At 32.7% G+C, this 21,574-nt stretch overlaps 2 protein-coding genes across 8 annotated transcripts; one reads left to right on the top strand and one right to left on the bottom strand.

The window, feature by feature from the left end:
• Positions 1 to 2,848: 2,848 nt before the first annotated feature.
• On the bottom strand, positions 2,849 to 6,121 carry LOC105258829 (COP9 signalosome complex subunit 8). The gene is made up of 4 exons (XM_011270357.3): positions 5,928 to 6,121; positions 5,687 to 5,757; positions 4,469 to 4,647; positions 2,849 to 3,825 (listed from the first exon to the last, which is right to left on the bottom strand). The coding sequence occupies exons 1-4, from the start codon at positions 5,991 to 5,993 to the stop codon at positions 3,566 to 3,568; spliced, it is 576 nt and encodes a 191-aa protein (XP_011268659.1). The 5' UTR covers positions 5,994 to 6,121; the 3' UTR covers positions 2,849 to 3,565.
• Positions 6,122 to 6,165: 44 nt separating this feature from the next.
• Positions 6,166 to 20,829, top strand: LOC105258830 (dedicator of cytokinesis protein 1). Of its 7 annotated transcripts, none has more exons than XM_020029865.2 (23): positions 6,215 to 6,575; positions 7,279 to 7,520; positions 7,647 to 8,395; positions 8,548 to 8,704; positions 8,820 to 8,990; positions 9,075 to 9,455; positions 9,549 to 9,764; positions 9,858 to 10,180; positions 10,276 to 10,624; positions 11,782 to 11,880; positions 12,236 to 12,426; positions 12,506 to 12,856; positions 13,064 to 13,340; positions 13,451 to 13,698; positions 13,871 to 14,002; positions 14,094 to 14,373; positions 14,466 to 14,689; positions 14,808 to 15,107; positions 15,263 to 15,572; positions 15,650 to 15,759; positions 17,873 to 17,998; positions 19,342 to 19,600; positions 19,683 to 20,829. In XM_020029865.2, exons 1-23 carry the CDS (start codon positions 6,533 to 6,535, stop codon positions 20,148 to 20,150), a joined length of 6,006 nt encoding a protein of 2,001 aa, XP_019885424.1. In that variant the 5' UTR covers positions 6,215 to 6,532; the 3' UTR covers positions 20,151 to 20,829. The 7 variants fall into 7 exon arrangements, with proteins under 7 accessions (XP_019885428.1, XP_025267408.1, XP_019885424.1 ...); XM_011270359.3 differs by having other exon boundaries at positions 8,551 to 8,704; XM_020029866.2 differs by having other exon boundaries at positions 6,216 to 6,575; positions 17,891 to 17,998.
• Positions 20,830 to 21,574: the final 745 nt, after the last annotated feature.

Below are 21,574 nucleotides of genomic sequence, written 5' to 3' on the forward strand. Positions count from 1 at the left end.
AATAAATGTTAACAAACAGGAGGCCGTTCATCATCAACTTTTTATTATTTTAGTAAAATAGCTTCCTGTATAAAAAACTTCAAAATAAAATATTATTTGTCAAAATATTGTTTTATAAAATTATTAATTAATTAAAGTTTCTTCACATTAATATCCATTGATATTTGCTCGTGATTGCTCGTTCGATTTCTCTAGAGTCGACTTAAGAAATTCGATAAAAAGCACTCGATAAAAACACATATATTTCAATTTGTTCTACAGAAAAGAGGCAGCACTACAAAGGCTTTCACCTCCGTGACTCTGGAGTGTACAGAGTATGATATGCATTCTATCCCGCATAATAGAAGAGATCCAACGAGCGGCGACGAGAGCGAGTTTCAACTTCTCTCGTTAGCATGCATATTCCTCACGAAATATCCGCGATCCACGCGCGGTCGGATCGAATAATGCATCGCGCCGCGCACCGCGGAGATCGAAACAATCGTTCGCGAGCAGAAACGAACGCGGTAGATTTCCGTGGCGATTCTCACGTTTCTCGAACGCTTGCTCGAAGCCGAGACCACAGGTGTGAGAATCGGACGAAGGCGCACAGAGGTTGCTGAAAAGCTACACGTATCAACTTCACTCTTATGATCTTTTGAACCAACTTCTCTTTATCAAAGATCTCTATCAAATTCGTTTAGTATCCATCGTTTATATATTTGTTGTATTCAATATTATTTTATTGAACAGTTATGTATATCTAATAAATCATACATTATATGATATGCAATATTATTTAATATTTTTCATGCGATATAAGAATGAAATTTCTTTTTATTCATGCTAATTTAAACATTAAGCATGAACAATCATAAATAAATCCTAACAAACAAGAGGTCATTAATTATTAATTTTTTATTATTTTAGTAAAATAGTTTCCTATATCAAAAACTTTATGTAAAATATTTTTTATAAAATTGTTGATTAATTAAAGTATCTTCACATTAATATTAAATTTGTACTTTAATTGTCAATATTAAATATTTTTATGATTACACACGCAAAAACATTATGTTTAGACAAAATATTAAATATATTAAATATTACATGTATTACATAAATATTAAATATTAAATATATTAAATATATTACATGTATTAACCTTGAAGAAAAATTTGTTATCTATTTGCGCTAATAAAAAAAATTAGTTATTTTTAATCGTTTATAAATAAAAAAAGATTCTTTTTCAAACTTATCTGTAAAGTGCTTTTTTATTTATTTTATATTTATTTTATTTTCTTTTTATCCTTGACACAGTCTCAAAGTTTGCATAATCAACGTGAAACGAATGCTCAACTAATTAAATTACAAGTAGTCAATTTATTGCTTCTTAATAAAAATGCAAAAAAAAGTTATTCGAAGTCAATCGCATTCGCGAATTTATAGTATCTCAAAAGTTTCGCTAAAAAATTATTCTCAAGAGAGGACATAAATTTAAATGTTTAAATATAATAGCTATATACATACATGTATAAATATCTACAAACATATATGTGTTTATTTCAAACAGGAATCCCGTATTAATATTTTAATCATTACTGGCTTTTAATTTACAGCATAATGCATTTATGCATAAATATATGTGTAAATATATATATATATATATATATATATATATATATATGTATTTAATGTACACATATATATTAATACATAGATATGCAAATCACCTCGATCCCGACAACATATATGTAGCTTTTCAGCACCTTGTAGAGAGATGTAGATGGAACGCGTGTAGAACTAGCGATACTGGTGCAACAACTTTCTATAATGGTGGTGCCCCCCCTCCCCCCCAAAAAAGAGCAAGAATATCGGAGTATCGATGCCCGACGAGAGACCGTGAGCTACCTGCCCTAAGTTTCGTTGAGAATACCTGCGAAATTGCGTAACCGGTGGCATAACAATGTCGATCGGTCCGGTCCGAGGAATCGATTTCGTAGAGAATTCGCTCCCCTTGGAACGTACAGTTGTTATGTTACTTACCTTTATACTTCCGTAAACCTGTCCACACATCCCCGTCGATTTTTCCGAACGAGAATTCGCAATTTGCGTGGCTCACCATATTATTGTAAATAAATAAGCGCGAATTTTGCTTTTCGGCTTTTCCGCGCCAAACGTGGTGACGTTAGCGTTACGCCGTTCGAGATATCGAATTTCTACGAGAAGTATCGAGTGTCCTGCACGAATTTAATTTAACCGCGGTTTTCAAAATTACACGTGAGATGAAATTTGATGACTCATCGATTGCCGGTGATGTAAGCCGATTTTATCAAAACGATTTCATTGATTTTATCTTGATTGAATTTGTCTTTCTAATATCTCTATTGAGCCTTACTAATCCTTTGTTTTCTTTTAGTTTTAAATCTTAAAAGATGAAAGATATCAGTAAAACTGAAATTTAAATTAATCAAAATTTCAGTAAAAATGATCTCTAAAAAAGAACTGTACTATATATTAATTAAATATTATATCTATAATATAATTAATTAAATATTATATCTATAATATATATTAATTAAATATTATATAATTATTTTTTAACATCGTTATAATTCGTGAACATACTGTCGAAATTTTTAAATAAAAATAAATCCATAAAAATAAATAAGTTAATTTAAATTTTTTTAATTAAAAAGAATAACAAAAAATGGAGATTGCGAGATCGTAAAAATCTATCTTAAAATGTATTTTCGCTGTAAATGACTGTTAGAAATCCTCATAAACTGATATCAGGGGAAATATTGCGAGGATAATGGTGAATGGGAATAGTTCAGTGAAGAAGAAAAACAAATATAAAAACACTCACTTGCTGTTACAACACACTTTATCAAAATCTAGCAATGCACGCCGTTTGAAACAGTTCCAGTCTTTTTATTTCTCCTTTCGTTTCTTCTTCTCGATTCGAAGGTACCACGAGGAATCACGCGTGAGAATAGTTCGCGTGCCACGCACGTGTTTAAGTTAGATAGAGGCACGTCGTTGTCGTCGTCGTCGTGAGGAACATTAACGGCTACCTGCCCGATTCTTACTGCGGCGAACCACTTTGATAATTACAGCGATGCGAACGGTGTGTATTTTCAGGGGATCCACATCAGGTAGGCGAGTTAGGAGCACGACAGGGAAGAGGAGACGAGAGGAAAAGAGACTCCTGTCGGAGGATACTGTTCTGCAAATGCCAGTCCGCCCTCTCGCGCACGCACAGCTGATTATCGATTAATATAGTTGTTGATTCCACGCTTGCGAGGAGCTTCATTGAATTATCCTTCCGATTGAACGGACAAATCGCGTGGGTAGCTGCTTTCTGTCTCTATCTCTGTCACTACTCCCTCTCCCTCTCTGTCTATCGTAAGGTATGCTTATTTTACGAGCACGAACATCGATGATGTTACCTTCGGCGCGCACTTCCTCCTTTATATAATAGAGTTACGAGGCGAGATTGCGAAAGGAGGTTCGAGTCCGTCATCGAGATCGCGCAACGATTCGAGTCCACACGAGATGAAGTCAAGGAAGAATAGAAGATCCCTCAATTTTCCAAAAAGGACACAAATTGTGTGAGTTTCTCCAGTTGCTCCTCCGTTAAACAGATCTTGTCCGATTGACTGTATTGTTCCTCGTCGTTTTGCTTGCACGGTTGCACTATGGTACCGTCGACGCTCCAACCCCTGTCAATAGCGGCTTGTCGCGCCTCATCCAACGACATCCCGCTCATCGTCGCCATAGTCGTCAGGTTCAATGAAGAGTACGCCTTCGATATCAGCCTCATCACTCGTTCTCGAACGTTGTCTGCAAAAATCGGAGGTGAATCGGGAATTCCGTTAGTACAACAAGAAGTCTTCTTGTTTAACACAGAGCAAGAAATTTGAATAAAGAACACCAATAGCTGTGCAGATGCCGCTCGACTAATCGATTATCGATTGGCGTTGTAAGTGATAATTATGTATAGACGGTGGGTTTAATAACAATTGATTGTCGTTAATTATAATAAGGTACATATTTAGTCTTTACCTCTACAGATGTAGGGCGCTAAATAAAGAAAAAAAACAACATAAAACGTAAAGAGATAAAGAGATCAAATTTATTAAAATATCAAATATATATTTTTTTAATGCATATACTTACTAAATAATAACTGCAATAAGAGATTTAAGATTTTAATTATTTAGAAGATAATGATTAATACGAATTTGCATTATTATTATTATTGTAATGGATAATCTCTGTGGATGAATAATCATGATGATTGTATTTTTTTCAGATTTCTTTGGTGACATTATATATTAAAAATACATTATAAATTCTAACAGTGGCACATAGGAAAGAAATAATTTAATTCCAGGTATCTTGTTGTCTAATTCTAATGATTATTTTATTATGGAATTTCGTTACTTTATTAATCTCTTATTATTTTAAAATATATTTAACTTACCTTTTAGAGCTGCCATAATCTCTTTGACATCTTCGCTCCATTCCACATTGAGGGCCACATGCACCGCAGGCCAATTGCGTTGCCACATGCGTTGTCCTACAATCCATATTCGTCTGAGGTCTTCATGGGCGGCTTTTATATCCGAGGGAATTCGTTGCCAGAGGAACTTTGCGTTGCATCTGTCATTGTCGTTTCATTCAAATAAACAAAATCACAGGTCGATCGGTAAACAGATTCGACACACTCTCTCATGCGTGATGTATGATGTACAAAAATAAAATAGATCGTAAATAGCCGATTTTAGCAGATCGCTGCAAGCGATTTTGCGTTGCATCTGTCATTGTCGATTCATTCAAATAAACAAAATCACAAGTCGATTGATAAACAGATTCGACACACTCTCTCATGTGTGATGTACAAAAATAAAATAGATAGCAAATAGCCGATTTTAGCAGATCGCTGCAAGCGACTTTGCGAAATATTTTGTGTGACACGCTCATGCTATCGACGCAAAATACTTCTTTACGTGATATAAATTTTAACGCCAGGAGAAACAAAGCGACTTTAGACCGATAGACCATAAAGGATTATAAAAAGCACAATGCAAAGGAGGATAACAAATGGTGTCATCACAGATAGATTTAATGGATCTTAAAACCCACACAACAATAAATGAAAAAAATATTCTTATTATCTTGTTGGCAGATATAGATGTGAATAAAACATGAATACTCATACATTTTATAAAATGCATCCCAAGAAAGTAAGGTGCGAATAAGAAGCAAAAGCTTCTAAAAGTATGTCAAAAAATAAAAGACATAATATAAAGAAATATTTTAGCAATAATTTTGCGCAATCAAATACTTAGTGATAATGGTATAAAGTTGGTGCAATGAATGATCCAATCACCTGACAACTTAAGACAACATATAAATTCAAAAACATGCTTAATCATTATTTCAACTGTTTTTCATGGTAATGTATCTGATTAAATTATAACTCAATATTCAATATTGCGATATAAAGGAACTTTACATTAAAATATACATTGAATATCTTATGCTAATTCAAGCACATAAATTGCACATCCTATCTGTGTTATTAATAAAGCAATAATGTGTTATTAATAAAGCAATAATAGAAAAAATGGTTAAGATAAGTAAAAGATACAATATCCCTCATGAGAAACTAATTGAATATGTGTGCTTTTCTACTCACAGATCATTCTGATGGAGATAGACAGCCAGCAATCGCATGTAAGCTTGTGCAGTTAGAACACCAGTCGTGGGCTGAAACGAGCGATTAACTGAAATTACTTTCCACATTCACCTCCTCAATTATAAAACGATATCTCACCCAAAACGTGCTTCATCGCCGAATGCAAGTACGTAAAGAAGATTGAACATAAATAGACGATATAACCTGCAAAAGCGCCTTTTCGCACAGTTTGGAAACTCACCTCCAATTCGCTGATTTCTAGCTCGTTCATCAATCTGTTGAGCTCGGCGGTACAATTGGGCACCATGACGGCAGTTTTGTCTATTATTTCGACGATAATTAACGACCCGAGATCTCAAAAATACGCCGACCACGACAAAAATCAACCGCAAGTGCCAACGCGAGATGGACAGAGCGAAATCAGCTGATGTCGCGCGACGTCGCGTTCAGTAGCATCGATATTACAGATTACAGCTTATCTCAGGCAGATTCGAGATCTTTTTATCGACAATATTTATCCGCAAATATCCTCTTTATCGATACGATTATTTAAATGGGAGCCAAGAGTACGAACATTCCTCACTCGCGTTTTCCTCTCTGTGCTTACGTCAATTTTTATGCATTTCGTGACATGTTTGTTCCCTCTAGTCTCGTCTCTCTTCCATCCGTTCTCACATCGCTGTGGTAATATACATAGTAGAGAAGTGTAGCATCCTGTTTCGGAGGCATTATAGTAATAGATGGCAAGATAAAAACGGCAATATATTTTATTCGCCCTGGCGAGATGCGAGTCGCGAGATGTAACTAATGTAAATATCTTAGAAGTGCTAAGAGTACCGGAATAAAATGACAATGACATGGAAGCGGATTAATGAGCAGTTAGGAGTAGGTGAGGAATACGGTTTGTGCGTAAGATTAATAACCCTCTGTGCTGCGAAATATTCCAACATCCTGGGAGGTGCCCCCGAGAGTTCAGATAAAATATTCGTTACATCGCGTCTGACATTCGAGTGGGCACTTCACCCTTCGCTACCTCTGTCGTGTATACTGAATCTTTGATGTATTTTATGCATGTGACATTTCGTATATAATATTCGTGTATTCAATATTTATGATACATTACATTAATCAACTAATATAAATGGATGTATTGTTTCATTATACATACCGTAGTCATGTTGAATTTAGAATTGATTGAAAATCATTTTATTTTGTCATAAATATGGGAAAATAATATTATTTTGTGTATTAATATTAATGCTATTATGTAAATATTTTATTACACATATATTGATCTATGTTGATTATTTATAAGGAAAAAATATTCACTATTATACATTTTTATCTTTATATATACATTTTTTATATGCATGTAAAATATATTTGTATATTTTAAAAATAATCTTAAGTTATTACATAAAATTGAGCAGATAATTAGTTAAAATTTATTAATAGACATTAACACGAAACAATTATAATTCCAAAATTAATATAAATTGAAGATATAATTTTTTATTGAGATATACAAAAATGCAGAGTCTTGAAGAAATATTACAATATTAAAATGAGATATATTTTTAATTTCACTTTAGCCATCCATAATTTTGCGCATCCAAACCCGTACACGATACGTTTAACAGTCGGAGAGGTTGTACAGATAACTGAGGAGTGTGGAGACTGGTACTATGGCCGCAGCAAGTTTAAAGGCACATGTGGAATTTTTCCAAAGTCCTATATACATATCTTACAGAAATCAACGTATACGGATAACCTAGTACATGAAATCACTAATGTTCTAAAAGAATGGGGGCATCATTGGAAGTATTTATATGTGGTATGAATATATTTTTTTTATTATATATATATATATATATATATATATATATATATATATAAAACTTAATTTATCTCTCTAAACATGTATAAATATAACTTTATATAATTTTTTGTACATATATAGACACACTCCGAGTACTTCAGGACAATGCAGCAACAAATTTTGGATGCAATAGGATACAGAAGCAAGATTTTGAGTGGTACTTTAACAGTAGACGAATTGAAAGATATGAAAAGATTAGCAACGGCAAGGATAGACACTGGAAATCAACTGTTGGGTTTGGACATGGTGGTTCGAGACGAGCATGGAAACGTTTTAAATCCCGAAGAAACGAGTACTATCCAATTATATTATCATCATGAGACTGCTGCAGAAAGGATAAGGAAGGCGTCCAATGACACCAAAAAAAAGTCCCATAAGCCACAAGTACCTGTATATTCACATATCTTCTTTGTCAGTGTGAGAAATTTTGTGTGTAAAATGGCAGAGGATGTAGAGCTACTATTGACTTTATACGATGGTAGGGAAATGAAAGCTATCACGGAAAATTACGTGGTATCATGGAGCAAAGAGGGACTTGCAAGAGACATCGATCAGTTGCACAATCTTAGAGTATTGTTCACGGATCTTGGCTCCAGAGATTTGACAAGGGACAAAGTTTATTTAGCCTGTTATGTAATTAGAGTGGGCGGTATGGAAGCCAAAGAACCGGACCACCGACGCTCGAGCGTTGCACAAAATAATCAGAACAAATCCAAAAGTACGGAAAATATGAGAAGACCATTCGGTGTAGCCGCGATGGATATCACTTTATTTATTACTGGCAAACTCGAGGGAGATGTTGAACAACATCATTTTATACCTTTTATACAGTAAGTACATATTTAAGGTATCTTGGTTTTATGACATCCAATATTGTGAAATTTATGATTAAACTCTCAAAGAAAAGTATTAATTAATTAATAATACTTGAAAGAGAGTTAAGGCAGAATTGTTTTGTTGGTTTCCTTATTCTTTGCTTCAGATGTTGTGAGAAAGATAGTCTTGATGGAACATTACGTAAAATTATTGCACAAAAAGAAGCAATTATCCAGAAACATATCAATGGCAATATTACCAATATCACAGGTGGACAAGGATTATGGACGAGTTTAAAATTGTTAAGAGGCGATCCAAAGCAAGTGAGTTGTGAAATAAAATAATTTTTCTATACAATTGTAAATTTTTTCTAAACGATTGTATTGTTGTGCTTTATATAAACAAAAATTATATCTCTAATTTTGAGAATTTGTATAGGTACGTGACGAAAATCCACATCTAGTCCTCGGTAATGTTGCAATTGCACGTAAAATGGGATTTCCGGAAGTTATTTTGCCGGGTGACGTACGCAACGACCTATATTTGACTTTAATTAGTGGCGAATTTAGTAAAGGTTCAAAATCTACAGATAAAAATGTGGAAGTAACGGTTAGTATAAGAATTTAAATAGAAGATAAAAATTGATAAAAATATTCCTACAAAAATAGATTAAATATATCTGATTTTTAACAGGTTAAAGTATGTAATGAACATGGTATAGCAATTCCTGGAGTCATGACATTAGGAGGCGGCGCGTCTCCTATTGATGAGTATCGTAGTGTTATTTATTATCATGAAGACAAGCCTAGATGGTGCGAAACGTTCAAGATTGCCATACCTATAGAAGAATTCAAGCAAGCTCATTTAAAGTTTACATTCAAGCATCGCAGTTCTAACGAAGCGAAAGATAAGTCTGAGAAACCATTTGCTTTAAGTTATGTTCGATTAATGCAACGTAATGGTACAACTCTGCAAGACATACAACACGAATTGTTGGTTTACAAATTAGAGCAAAAGAAGTATGAGGAAAGTGATATATCTTACTTTAAATTGCCATCAACACGCGGAGAATTGGTATGTCTATTTGTTTATTAAAGAGATAAAGGAAATTTCATACATTTTTAATATTTCAACATTTTTATCTTCTCTTTTTTGTGTGTGATTTAGGCTGAATTAAATATAGAGAAGAAGCCAAGTTTAGGATCATTAACATTAAGCAGCAAAGATAGTTTTTTGATAGCAACCAATATTTGCTCAACAAAATTAACCCAGAATGTAGATTTATTAGGTTTACTTAATTGGGCATCACACAATACTGGCTTGAAAGAATCTTTAGCTGCTTTAATGAAGGTCGATGGGGAGGAAATAGTGAAGTTTCTGCAGGTAAAATAAAATATTCGAGGGAAATTACATGTATAACAATAATAATTATATTTGTATGAGAATAATTTTAATGAGCAGCATCATTTTTTACAGGATGTTTTGGATGCTTTATTTAACATTTTAATGAGTAATTCAGACAGTGATGTCTATGATGATATGGTCTTTGAGTGCCTTTTATATATTATTGGACTCGTGTCCGATAGAAAGTATCAGCACTTTCAACCAGTATTAGATTTATACATTTCTGAAAGTTTCTCTGCAACTCTTGCATATAAAAAATTAATTGCAGTATTGCGCAAGCGTATAGATAACATCGGCAACAACGATGGTCAAGAACGTGATTTATTGCTTAAAACAATGAAAAGTCTGCAATACTGCATGAGGTTTATTGTTGAATCTCGTCTTTTATTTACTGAGTATGTTTCATTTATTATTACCCACATATATATTTATTCTTTAAAAGAGAAATATATACATGATTTTTAATAATTATTGTAATTTTCTTTCAAAGATTAAATCAAGATGAAGAAGAATTCTCACAAACATTAACAGATCTATTACAATCCATTGTTAATCTCATGAGTTATGAAACTGATGGGACTTTGTTGGTTCAAGGAGCTTGTCTCAAGTATCTGCCTACAACAATACCTCATTTATTAAGGGTCTACAGTGGCAAGCAATTGAGTACAATTCTAACAGATTTACTTGTGACTCTACCAACAGGTAGATTAACTAAGCAGAAAATGATGACAGTCAATGATATTGTTCATAGTCCACTTTTTTTAAATGTGGAGTGTAGAGCGATTTTATTGCCAAGAATTACTATACTTGTGAGAGACTTATTGGAAGCCAAAGAGGAGGTAAGATGTCATAAAATGTGCTGTTTCCTAATGCTATAATTTCCTATAATCGACAATTTAAGCAAATTGGAATGTATACATTACACTTATCTATATTTCACAAGAAATAATATAAATTCATCATTTATATAATCTCGCGACACTTTTCACAGAATTCTAACTATATACATTTGCATATAACTAAATCTGATTGAACTTATAAATTTTTACTTGCATTTAATATCGTGTCGTACATGATAAATATCATTCGTGCTTTCCGTACAGCCTGCGATCCTTTCGCCACGCATCTTTCTACATGAATCTTATCAAACTTCCTTTTTTATAGAGGATGTCTTTTCATTTTTTATTTTTTAAATCATAGCTTGTTTATTATAAATTTTATTACTAAACTTTTAATCAATTTTTCACATTATTATTTTTATTAATATTATTTGTATATTATTTTTTATAAAAGAAATAAGAAAGAAATTTTTTAAAAAAGAAATAATATTATGTATTTAGCAATAATTTTTCACAATATATATAATAATAAAAATTGAAAATTGTTGTTATTTGAAAATATAATTGAAAGAGACATCCTTTTTACTTACTCTTTCAGTAGAGCATGTAAGAGTAAATATATTCATTGTATTGAAATAATAAAATTCCAAATGTGGCATGTGTTTGTCCAGTGATATGTTATTGCGTAATGTTTATTCTGCATTTTATATAATAAGCATTTACATATAAAATTATTTAATTTGTGTGATATCTTCTTCGATTTATTACTTTGTTTTTTTTTTGTTATAATATAAATTTTGAAATGTTTTATGATTTATATAGTTTATTAATTCATAGTATGAAAATATCAAACACTCGTGACTGTGAAAAAAAAATTATAATCATTAAATGAAAATTTTCTTTTTCTTTTCTCTATTATACATACTTTTGTCTATTATTAGTATATCACATTAAATTTTTCTATTATTTTTCTATTATTAATATATTTCTTAGTGAGAAACTGCATCTTTACTGCATGCAGTTCTAAATTCACATTGGTGTCGGGAATTTTCAGAAATGTATATGTCTTTAGAAAATGGTATTTTTTTTTTCAACTAACAAGGGTTATTTCATTTTTTTTTTGTATACGGTTTGGTTTTGGTTAATGGCGTTTAAAGGGGCTATCGAGTACGCCTGGAAAGAGCGTGGCGAAGGTAGCCAGGCTGCTCGGCGAAAATCGACATCGGCTCAACCAACATCGCGGCTACTCTGAAGAGGTAATTTTTGATAAATGCAGGAAATTCTCTACGCAATCTACGGAAATCTTCTACGAAAATAAATAACGTTTTTCATGGCGTTACATGGTATATTTTAAGACAGTTTTACACAGAACTTTGCATTTATGCCTGTGTGTTGTATTATATTTTATAATTTAGGATCGATGATTCGCGTTATGCGAATTATTTTTGTGTGTGAATGTATAGATTGCAGAGAGTGTATATCATATTATAATTCACTAATTTAGACATGTTGATTTATATATTTTTCTACTAATTTTTATATTTTATAGAAATAGATACATTCAAGCAATCTTACTAAATACTTGTTAAATCTGTCTTTATGTTCCTACAGGTGGAATTATGTGTCAAGATATTGTCTGACATTCTGGAACTGACTTTTAGAAAAGATATAGGTAGCACAGTTTCAGATGTTAAAGAGATAATGTTAACTGCATTACGCACTGTTATACAAACTGTTATATCAATGGATAGGGAAAATCCTTTAGTTGGAAATTTAGTTTCAGTCATGTTAGCAATATTCAGGTATTTTTAAGATCTTAAAATAATGGTAAAAAAATTATTGGAGATATATCTCTATGCTTATTTTTGTCATCTTTTTCAGACAAATGACACAACACCATTATGAAGTATACATCAATCACTTTGGAACAAGAATTGATTTACTCGATTTTCTTATGGAGATATTATTAGTTTTCAAAGATTTAGTTTCTAGAAGTGTATTTGCAGGAGACTGGTGTGAAATGATTATGCTTCAAAATAGTGTTATTCTAAAATCATTACGATATTTCTCAGGCACAATTAGAGATTATTTTTTTACCGAATTTGAGCATCAAGCATGGTCAAATTTTTTTCATTGTGCTATTGCATTTTTAACTCAACCTGCCCTACAGTTGGAAACATTCACACCAGCCAAACGAAATCGTATTATTGCACGTTATAACGACATGCGTAGGTACGTTTCTTATCAAATATAATAATTATACAACCGTTTCAAATCACTATCACAGAAAATTATAAACTCAAATAGAAATGCAATTTAAATAAATATATGAATCTTAGTTGCATAACACATTTTATGTATAAAATATTTTTATTAAGCATGGTAAATTGATAAAATAAAAATAATAATATCACATTTTCTTTATATGATACATTACAGAGAAACTGCATTTGAAATTCGATCAATGTGGTTCAATTTGGGACAACACAAAATACTATTTGTGCCTGCTTTAGTCGGCGCAATCCTTGAAATGGCATTAATACCTGAAACTGAATTAAGAAAAGCTACAATACCTATCTTTTTCGATATGATGCAATGTGAATATTACAGTTCACGAATAGTGGAAGGATACGGCGATACCAAACGTGATCCTGCTCATATTAAAGCTAATTTTATAGAATATGAAAATGAGATGATTGCAAAATTGGATATCTTGGTATAGTTTTTATATCATTTTATATATTGAAATTAAAAGTCGCAACTTAAATTTGCTTCATTAATTATATCAATGAAAGATTATACTTTATCAAAGTATCTTCTTTATAGGTAGAAGGAGGTAGAGGTGACGAACAATTTCGTGCGCTTTGGACTTATGTTATGGGTTCTTTGTGCGAAAAACATTCCACAATGCGAGAGCAAGGCTTACGCTTTGTAGACACTATCGCTAAACTCATGGAACGTTTATTACAATATCGAGATATTATTCACGCAGAATCTCAAGAACATCGTATGCTTTGCACTGTAAATTTATTGGAATTTTATTCTGAGATTAATAGGAAAGAAATGTACATTAGGTAAATATAAAAAAAATGTACTATATTTTAATAATTAAATTTAAATGTTTTAATCGTCTATTTCAAGATTGATTAAATTCTATATAATAAACCTAATTTTTTATGTTAATTTTATTTAATATAATGTAAATAAATAAATATTAAATTACATTAAATTTTTTTTACATTACAGGTACGTGAACAAACTATGTGAATTACATTTAGAATGCGATAATTATACAGAAGCAGCTTATTCTCTGAAGCTTCATAGTCAGTTATTAGCATGGAGCGACCAACCTTTACCACCTTTGCTGATATCGCACAGGTATCATCACATACTTAGAATTAAATAACGAAATATTTTTATACATTAAACTTATATTAATAAAATAAATATTAAAATATTTTTTTCCTAGATATCCATTATGCCAAACACATCGTGAACTAAAAGAAGCATTGTATAATGATATTATCGATTATTTTGACAAAGGAAGAATGTGGGAATGTGCTCTTACTGTTTGTAAGGAATTAATATCACAATATGAGGAAGAAACATTCGATTATTTGCAACTATCTGTATTATTAAGACGTATGGCAAAGTTCTATGATTGCATAGTAAAACAATTAAGACCTGAACCAGAATATTTTAGAGTTGCATATTATGGCAGAGGACATCCTGTTTTCCTTCAAAATAAGGTAATAATAAACTTTGACATGTTTAACAAATAAAAATATATTTTTGATCGTATTTTATATTCGCTTTTAACCAAATAATTCATTTATAATAGGTATTTGTTTATCGAGGAAAAGAATACGAACGGCTTAGTGACTTTTGTTCAAGAACGTTGAACCAATTACCGAATGCAGAGCAAATGAACAAATTATCTCCACCCACTATAGAAATGTTGGAATCTAATCATCAATATGTACAAATTAATAAGGTAGAGCCATTGATGGACGAAAAGAGGCATCGTCTGAGTGGTAAACCAGTTACTGCAGAAGCAGTTTTAAGGTATTCAATATTATATTAAAGTAACTAAACACAACATATGCAACATTTTATTATTATTGTAAATATATTTTTGTAAATATTATTATTATTTTTACGTTTTATCAACTATATATTTTAGGTATCATCGTGTGAATGACGTACAACGCTTTAGATTTTCAAGACCCGCACCGAGAAAAGAAATCATTGCGATAGCTAATGATAAGGAAAAAGAAATAAATGCTGGCATTAATAGCAGCAATGAATTTGCTTCGTTATGGTTAGAAAGAACAGTGCTTGTGACAAGCTATCCGTTGCCCGGAATTCTTCGGTGGTTTCCTGTGACATCTAGCGAGACATATTTAGTCAGTCCATTGAGAAATGCGATTGAAACTATGGAAGCTACAAATATAGCACTACGTGATCTCATTATTGCTCATAGGTTTGTTTAATATTTTTTTATAACTAAAATAAATATAACAAAGTAAGTATATAATAAATATAACAAAGTAATTACGTCCTATACTTAGATTACTCTTATTTATCATTACTTACATTATGAATTTTTGCAATAATTTTTTTCACTACTTATTGCAGGAGCGATCCCAGTCTTCCATTAAATCCCTTAAGCATGAAATTGAATGGTATATTGGATCCAGCTGTTATGGGTGGTATTGATAACTATGAAAAGGCTTTTCTCAATGCAGAATACAAGGAAAATCATCTAGAAGAGAGTTCGGATCTTCTCAAATTAGAAGGACTTATTGCAGAGCAAATTCCCTTACTCAGTATAGGACTCCAGTTGCACAAAGCACGAGCGCCTACCGAATTGACACCGTTTCATCAACGTTTAGAACAATGTTTCGTGTCATTGCGCAATCAAGTAGAAGTTAAATATGGAAAGAGGGTAAGTTAATCTAATTATTCAAGTCAATAGTTATACATGCAGATTTTCAAAATTTTTTTATTTTATATAATATATAGACATGCGATTTGCAAATTGAAAGCCTAACACAGACCGTAACTATGCGAAGGCCACCAACTTCAAGAGGGGATAATCACTGCCTGTCTGAGTCAAATATGAATAATTCAGAGTAAGTCATTCTGTTAATGTTCGCAAAAGCAGCATTTTTTTTTTATTAAGGAGTTATAAACGCATGTTTATTATTTTACTAACGAGTTTATCGTGACTAATATGGAAATAATTATTACATAGCATGTTATTGTTATATCATAATCATCATTATTGGAATAAAGCGATATTTCGTATTACTAATCTATTTATAAAAAGTTACATTTTAAATCTAATTATTTTAAATATTATCTTTATTTGTATTAAATTATATAACAAATAAATATCTGATGATACATGGATATTTCTAAGCAATATTTGTTATAAGTAAAATCAGTATGTGGTAATAGGTGTGTGTGTGTGTGTGTGTGTGTGTGTGTGTGTGTGTGTGGTGTGTGTGTGTGTGTGTGTGTGTGTGTGTGTGTGTGTGTGTGTGTGTGTGTGTGTGTGTGTGTGTGTGTGTGTGTGTGTGTGTGTGTGTGTGTGTGTGTGTGTGTGTGTGTGTGTGTGTGTGTGTGTGTGTGTGTGTGTGTGTGTGTGTGTGTGTGTGTGTGTGTGGGTGTGTGTGTGGTGTGTGTGTGTGTGTGTGTGTGTGTGTGTGTGTGTGTGTGTGTGTGTGTGTGTGTGTGTGTGTGTGTGTGTGTGTGTGTGTGTGTGTGTGTGTGTGTGTGTGTGTGTGTGTGTGTGTGTGTGTGTGTGTGTGTGGTGTGTGTGTGTGTGTGTGTGTGTGTGTGTGTGTGTGTGTGTGTGTGTGTGTTGTGTGTGTGTGTGTGTGTGTGTGTGTGTGTGTGTGTGTGTGTGTGTGTGTGTGTGTGTGTGTGTGTGTGTGTGTGTGTGTGTGTGTGTGTGTGTGTGTGTGTGTGTGGTGTGTGTGTGTGTGTGTGTGTGTTGTGTGTGTGTGTGTGTGTGTGTGTGTGTGTGTGTGTGTGTGTGTGTGTGTGTGTGTGTGTGTGTGTGTGTGTGTGTGTGTGTGTGTGTGTGTGTGTGTGTGTGTGTGTGTGTGTGTGTGTGTGTGTGTGGTGTGTGTGTGTGTGTGTGTGTGTGTGTGTGTGTGTGTGTGTGTGTGTGTGGTGTGTGTGTGTGTGTGTGTGTGTGTGTGTGTGTGTGTGTGTGTGTGTGTGTGTGTGTGTGTGTGTGTGTGTGTGTGTGTGTGTGTGTGTGTGTGTGTGTGTGTGTGTGTGTGTGTGTGTGTGTGTGTGTGTGTGTGTGTGTGTGTGTGTGTGTGTGTGTGTGTGTGTGTGTGTGTGTGTGTGTGTGTGTGTGTGTGTGTGTGTGTGTGTGTGTGTGTGTGTGTGTGTGTGTGTGTGTGTGTGTGGTGTGTGTGTGTGTGTGTGTGTGTGTGTGTGTGTGTGTGTGTGTGTGTGTGTGTGTGTGTGTGTGTGTGTGTGTGGTGTGTGTTGTGTGTGTGTGTGTGTGTGTGTGTGTGTGTGTGTGTGTGTGTGTGTGTGTGTGTGTGTGTGGTGTGTGTGTGTGTGTGTGTGTGTGTGTGTGGTGTGTGTGTGTGTGTGTGTGTGTGTGTGTGTGTGTGTGTGTGTGTGTGTGTGTGTGTGTGTGTGTGTGTGTGTGTTGTGTGTGTGTGTGTGTGTGTGTGTGTGTGTGTGTGTGTGTGTGTGTGTGTGTGTGTGTGTGTGTGTGTGTGTGTGTGTGTGTGTGTGTGTGTGTGTGTGTGTGTGTGTGTGTGTGTGTGTGTGTGGTGTGTGTGTGTGTGTGTGTGTGTGTGTGTGTGTGTGTGTGTGTGTGTGTGTGTGTGTGTGTGTGTGGTGTGTGTGTGTGTGTGTGTGTGTGTGTGTGTGTGTGTGTGTGTGTGTGTGTGTGTGTGTGTGTGTGTGTGTGTGTGTGTGTGTGTGTGTGTGTGTGTGTGTGTGTGTGTGTGTGTGTGTGTGTGTGTGTGTGTGTGTGTGTGTGTGTGTGTGTGTGTGTGTGTGTGGTGTGTGTGTGTGTGTGTGTGTGTGTGTGTGTGTGTGTGTGTGTGTGTGTGTGCGCGTGCGCGTGCGCGTGCGCGTGCGCGTGCGCGTGCGCGTGTGCGTGTGTGTGTGTGTGTGTGTGTGTGTGTGCCACAGGATGTGTTCAAAGGCAAGCATGATTGATCCTGTATCAGTTTTAAAATAATTATATTATACAATTATCCCATTCAGCTGTATAATTCACTCCAGGGTATCCTCACTTACAAGATCCCAAGTTGCAACGTTCAAGTCTCTTGCATCGTTCAATTTTAACAACAGCACACCCCCCAGTGGTGTTCAAACCATCAATTTGTCAAGGTAAAATCATATGAGTGTTTAACTTAGCTTCAGCACTAACTCAAGAATTGAATCATTTCTCTATAGATGAGTTAATATAAGTGCTAATTTATATTATTATATTAAATGCTAATTTCTGTACAAAAGCCTTAGATATTTGGATCTCTTATGATAGAGGAAATATTAAAAATTCAAAACATAAAAAAATAGATGCGCGAATTTATTTAATATTTCTCATAATCACAGTTTATATGTCTAAAGAGAGTAAAATCCCGTTTTAGAGCACATGATAGAATAGTATGCAATATGATTTCAGGAATATCGCTGTTGGACCCGATAAACTCTCGCATAGTACCATATTATCCTTTCTTCGTACTTAATATTCCTGTTATATATCTTTGTTTTTTATTTCCAGTTTACTTGTGTGTTTTCCAGTTATTTTATTTTTTTAGACAATATAGATAATATGAATTAATATATATTTTCCCTTATATATATATGTACATTAATTTGTGTAATTTATGTTACTTTTTATATATTTGCGTTCCGAGAATGAGTAACAAATCCATAAACATTAAAATTAACCAGAAATATTTAAATCATTTATAAATAATATTTTAAAAATAATAGATTTGAAATACAGATTACAATTTTGCATTACTTTATCATTTTGCTTCTGCAGAATGCAAAAGATATAACGAGACAATAAAAAAAAAAAAACCTATTCTTAATGCTACATAGTTATACTTCTCTTTATGTCATAAAAATTATATATTACATGAAACAAGATAATTTGAAACGCATACGAAAAACGTACTGATTTTTTAAATTAACATTTTTACACATCTTCTATTTCTATTTATTCCGCTTCTCATCTGCATGTTTCTGTTTTGCATTTCTCATAATATCGTCATATCCTTGGAATATATATCTCCTTCAACTGGCAATCTGTACTAAACTTCCTAAGTCTACAATAACTACGATAGGTAATTAAAAAATATGTATTTGCTATAGATTGTTGCAAGGCTCGAGTGATATTGCGATTATTACAATTATTACATTTCTCTTATCAAATATCTGATATCTTGATTAAAATATAAGCATACACACAGCTTGTACAATATTCTTCTGATAATTATATTATAAACTAATTATAAACTAATTTATTTAATTCATGAAATTTAATCATTTATCTCAATTATAATCTCATCTATTTTATTTCTGTATCTATTTATAATTATGACTTACACTACTTTTAATCTATATACGATTAGTCTATATACGATTTACTTTTATCTGTCTATTTCTGATTTTACTTTTTGATACTCACGTTGCCTTTAATTGCAAATATTTTCAATTTATAGGAACAACTCCATGCGTTCGCATATTCTGTCAACGGCCTCTTTGCAAAAAGCATTGGGAAATTCGAGTCCGGGAACATATAAGAAGAAGGATGCGAAGCGTAGAAGTTCGCGAAAGAGCGATTCCGCCACGGTGACGAAAAGCGATCAACCGACCAGTCAATGGTACACCACGGCCGAAATATCTCACAGTTCAACATGTTCCATTACGTCATTGATATCTAATTTACATTCGACACCTGTATTTGAACTACGTCAAGAGGTAATAAGTTTGACTTCATACGAGCATTGTCTTTTTATTTCTTATAATCTTAAAATAGAGATATACGCACCTGTTTACACAGCTTACACCAAAACGACCTCTGAGATCAGAAGCGGAGAAAGAACGTAGAATGAGTAATCGCTGGTCTGGGCAGTCTCAACACTATCTAAGGAATATTAGTAATGAATTGGAACCAAGTAATTTGGGAAAAGGAAATAGGGATAGCGTTGGCACGACTGACAGTACAGCATCCGAGGATGATCCGCCGCCGCCTCTGCCGATTAAAATGCGCGAGGCCGATTATTGTAATCTTCCAGAGGAACTTTCCTCTAATCAGTGTCTAGCTAGTAGTCCTTTGAATAATCTGAACAAATCTCCAGGGCAGTGGAAGAACAAGTTACCGACACCTACTGATGATGATCTAGATAGTCATTCTAATAAACCGCCAACGCCTCCACCGAAACCGAAAAGACCGATTAATAATTTGCATAAGATTGTTGTTCTCGCGTCTAATGATGACAAAGATGTCGAAGATTCGTCGACTGCGTAATGTAATGTCAAATCCTGCAGATTGTCTTGCCGAGAGTTGTGCATAACAAGTGTTGATCCACGCTTTATAATACGTATTTCTTGTTATTTCCATTTATTTCTGTATCGTTGATCTTTAGAAGAGTTACCAATCTCTTAGAGTTTTAGTATATTACTTTGTGCCTTTCTTTCGAGATTTAGGATAAGCGAGTTTAATATATGCTATTATCATATAAACTTTTTAATAGTAGAAAAAATGTTACACCATTCGTATATATATTCAGGAACAATATTACTGATAAAAAAATTCAAAAGTTAATGTGACTTCATAAAATAGCATTTATAATTTTGCAGTGCATGACAAAAACTATAACGACAAATCGTAAACTAACATATATATATTTGCCTTATTTTTATTCTAATATCGAGTAATAATATACAGAACTTGATTAACTCGCGCTTTATTCAAGAAATTCAATGTTTTTATAACATTATTAACGGAAAGAGAATTTATGCTTACAAAGATAAAAATTGCTTTGATAAAAGTTTGCTTTTAACGAACGATTGTTCATTATATGAGCATATTTTTTCAAACATTTGAATATTATTTGATTACATTTCACATGTTTGCTGTAGTATCCATTATAAGGCATAATATAATGTTCATTTTTTCGACCTAAAACTTTATTATCATATAGTTTTGGACATATATATTTGTGACAAATACATATTTTTATAGATTTTGATATGAAACATATATACACATATATAACTTTAATTGTAATGAGAATTTTGGGAACCTTTTACATTTTATACTGGCAATTTTTGAATTTATGACTAATGATATAATATACAAAAACAAAATTAATGCATTAAAATATAGTAAAAATGATTTACTTTTTGCACATCTGTTTGATAATATTCTAAATTATTTTACAAATCCGATTTTTATGAAATAATTATGAGTAGTTATATAGTTTATAATCGCAACATAATTATTATTTACCAAATCATTGTGATCTAGTGGTAAAAAAAATTATATGAGTTACTGTATTTATATAAGTCATTCATACTTGTTAACAACGAGACTATAGTCTTATGTGTTAACTTATTTTTAATACAAGAAGACATTGTTTATATAAATATATTTCGTAAGAATAAGTATATATGCAGCAACTGCATAGTGTTGCATGTTTGTTTCATAATCCAAATAAATTATTTACTTGTAATGTCAATTACATGATAGAGTATAATTAATGCTATACATATGACAAACTGCTTCCTAATTGTGAGCACAAAATCAGAATAAAAATTTAAATGGATTATGAAAATTATAATCTATAATTTTATATATATATAAAGAGATTTAATAATCAATCAGGGTGTCGATTTGCATTGCCTTTTAATTATAGCAGATTCTACAAACTTATAACACTAGAAGAGGCC

Source organism: Camponotus floridanus, unplaced genomic scaffold (assembly GCF_003227725.1).
Source record: "Camponotus floridanus strain SB8 unplaced genomic scaffold, Cflo_v7.5 scaffold41, whole genome shotgun sequence".
Lineage (NCBI taxonomy): Eukaryota > Metazoa > Arthropoda > Insecta > Hymenoptera > Formicidae > Camponotus > Camponotus floridanus.

Bases quoted from the DNA above. Each gene is read 5' to 3' on its own strand.
- LOC105258829 (XM_011270357.3), bottom strand. From the start codon at position 5,993: ATGGTGCCCAATTGTACCGCCGAGCTCAACAGATTGATGAACGAGCTA. The intron at 5,758-5,927 runs GTGAGTTTCCAA...CGCTCGTTTCAG, and splicing joins TAGAAATCAGCGAATTGGAG to CCCACGACTGGTGTTCTAAC. The intron at 4,648-5,686 runs GTGAGTAGAAAA...CGACAATGACAG, and splicing joins TATCTCCATCAGAATGATCT to ATGCAACGCAAAGTTCCTCT.
- LOC105258830 (XM_020029865.2), top strand. From the start codon at position 6,533: ATGACAATGACATGGAAGCGGATTAATGAGCAGTTAGGAGTAG. The intron at 9,765-9,857 runs GTAAAATAAAAT...CATTTTTTACAG, and splicing joins AAATAGTGAAGTTTCTGCAG to GATGTTTTGGATGCTTTATT. The intron at 14,690-14,807 runs GTATTCAATATT...TATATATTTTAG, and splicing joins ACTGCAGAAGCAGTTTTAAG to GTATCATCGTGTGAATGACG.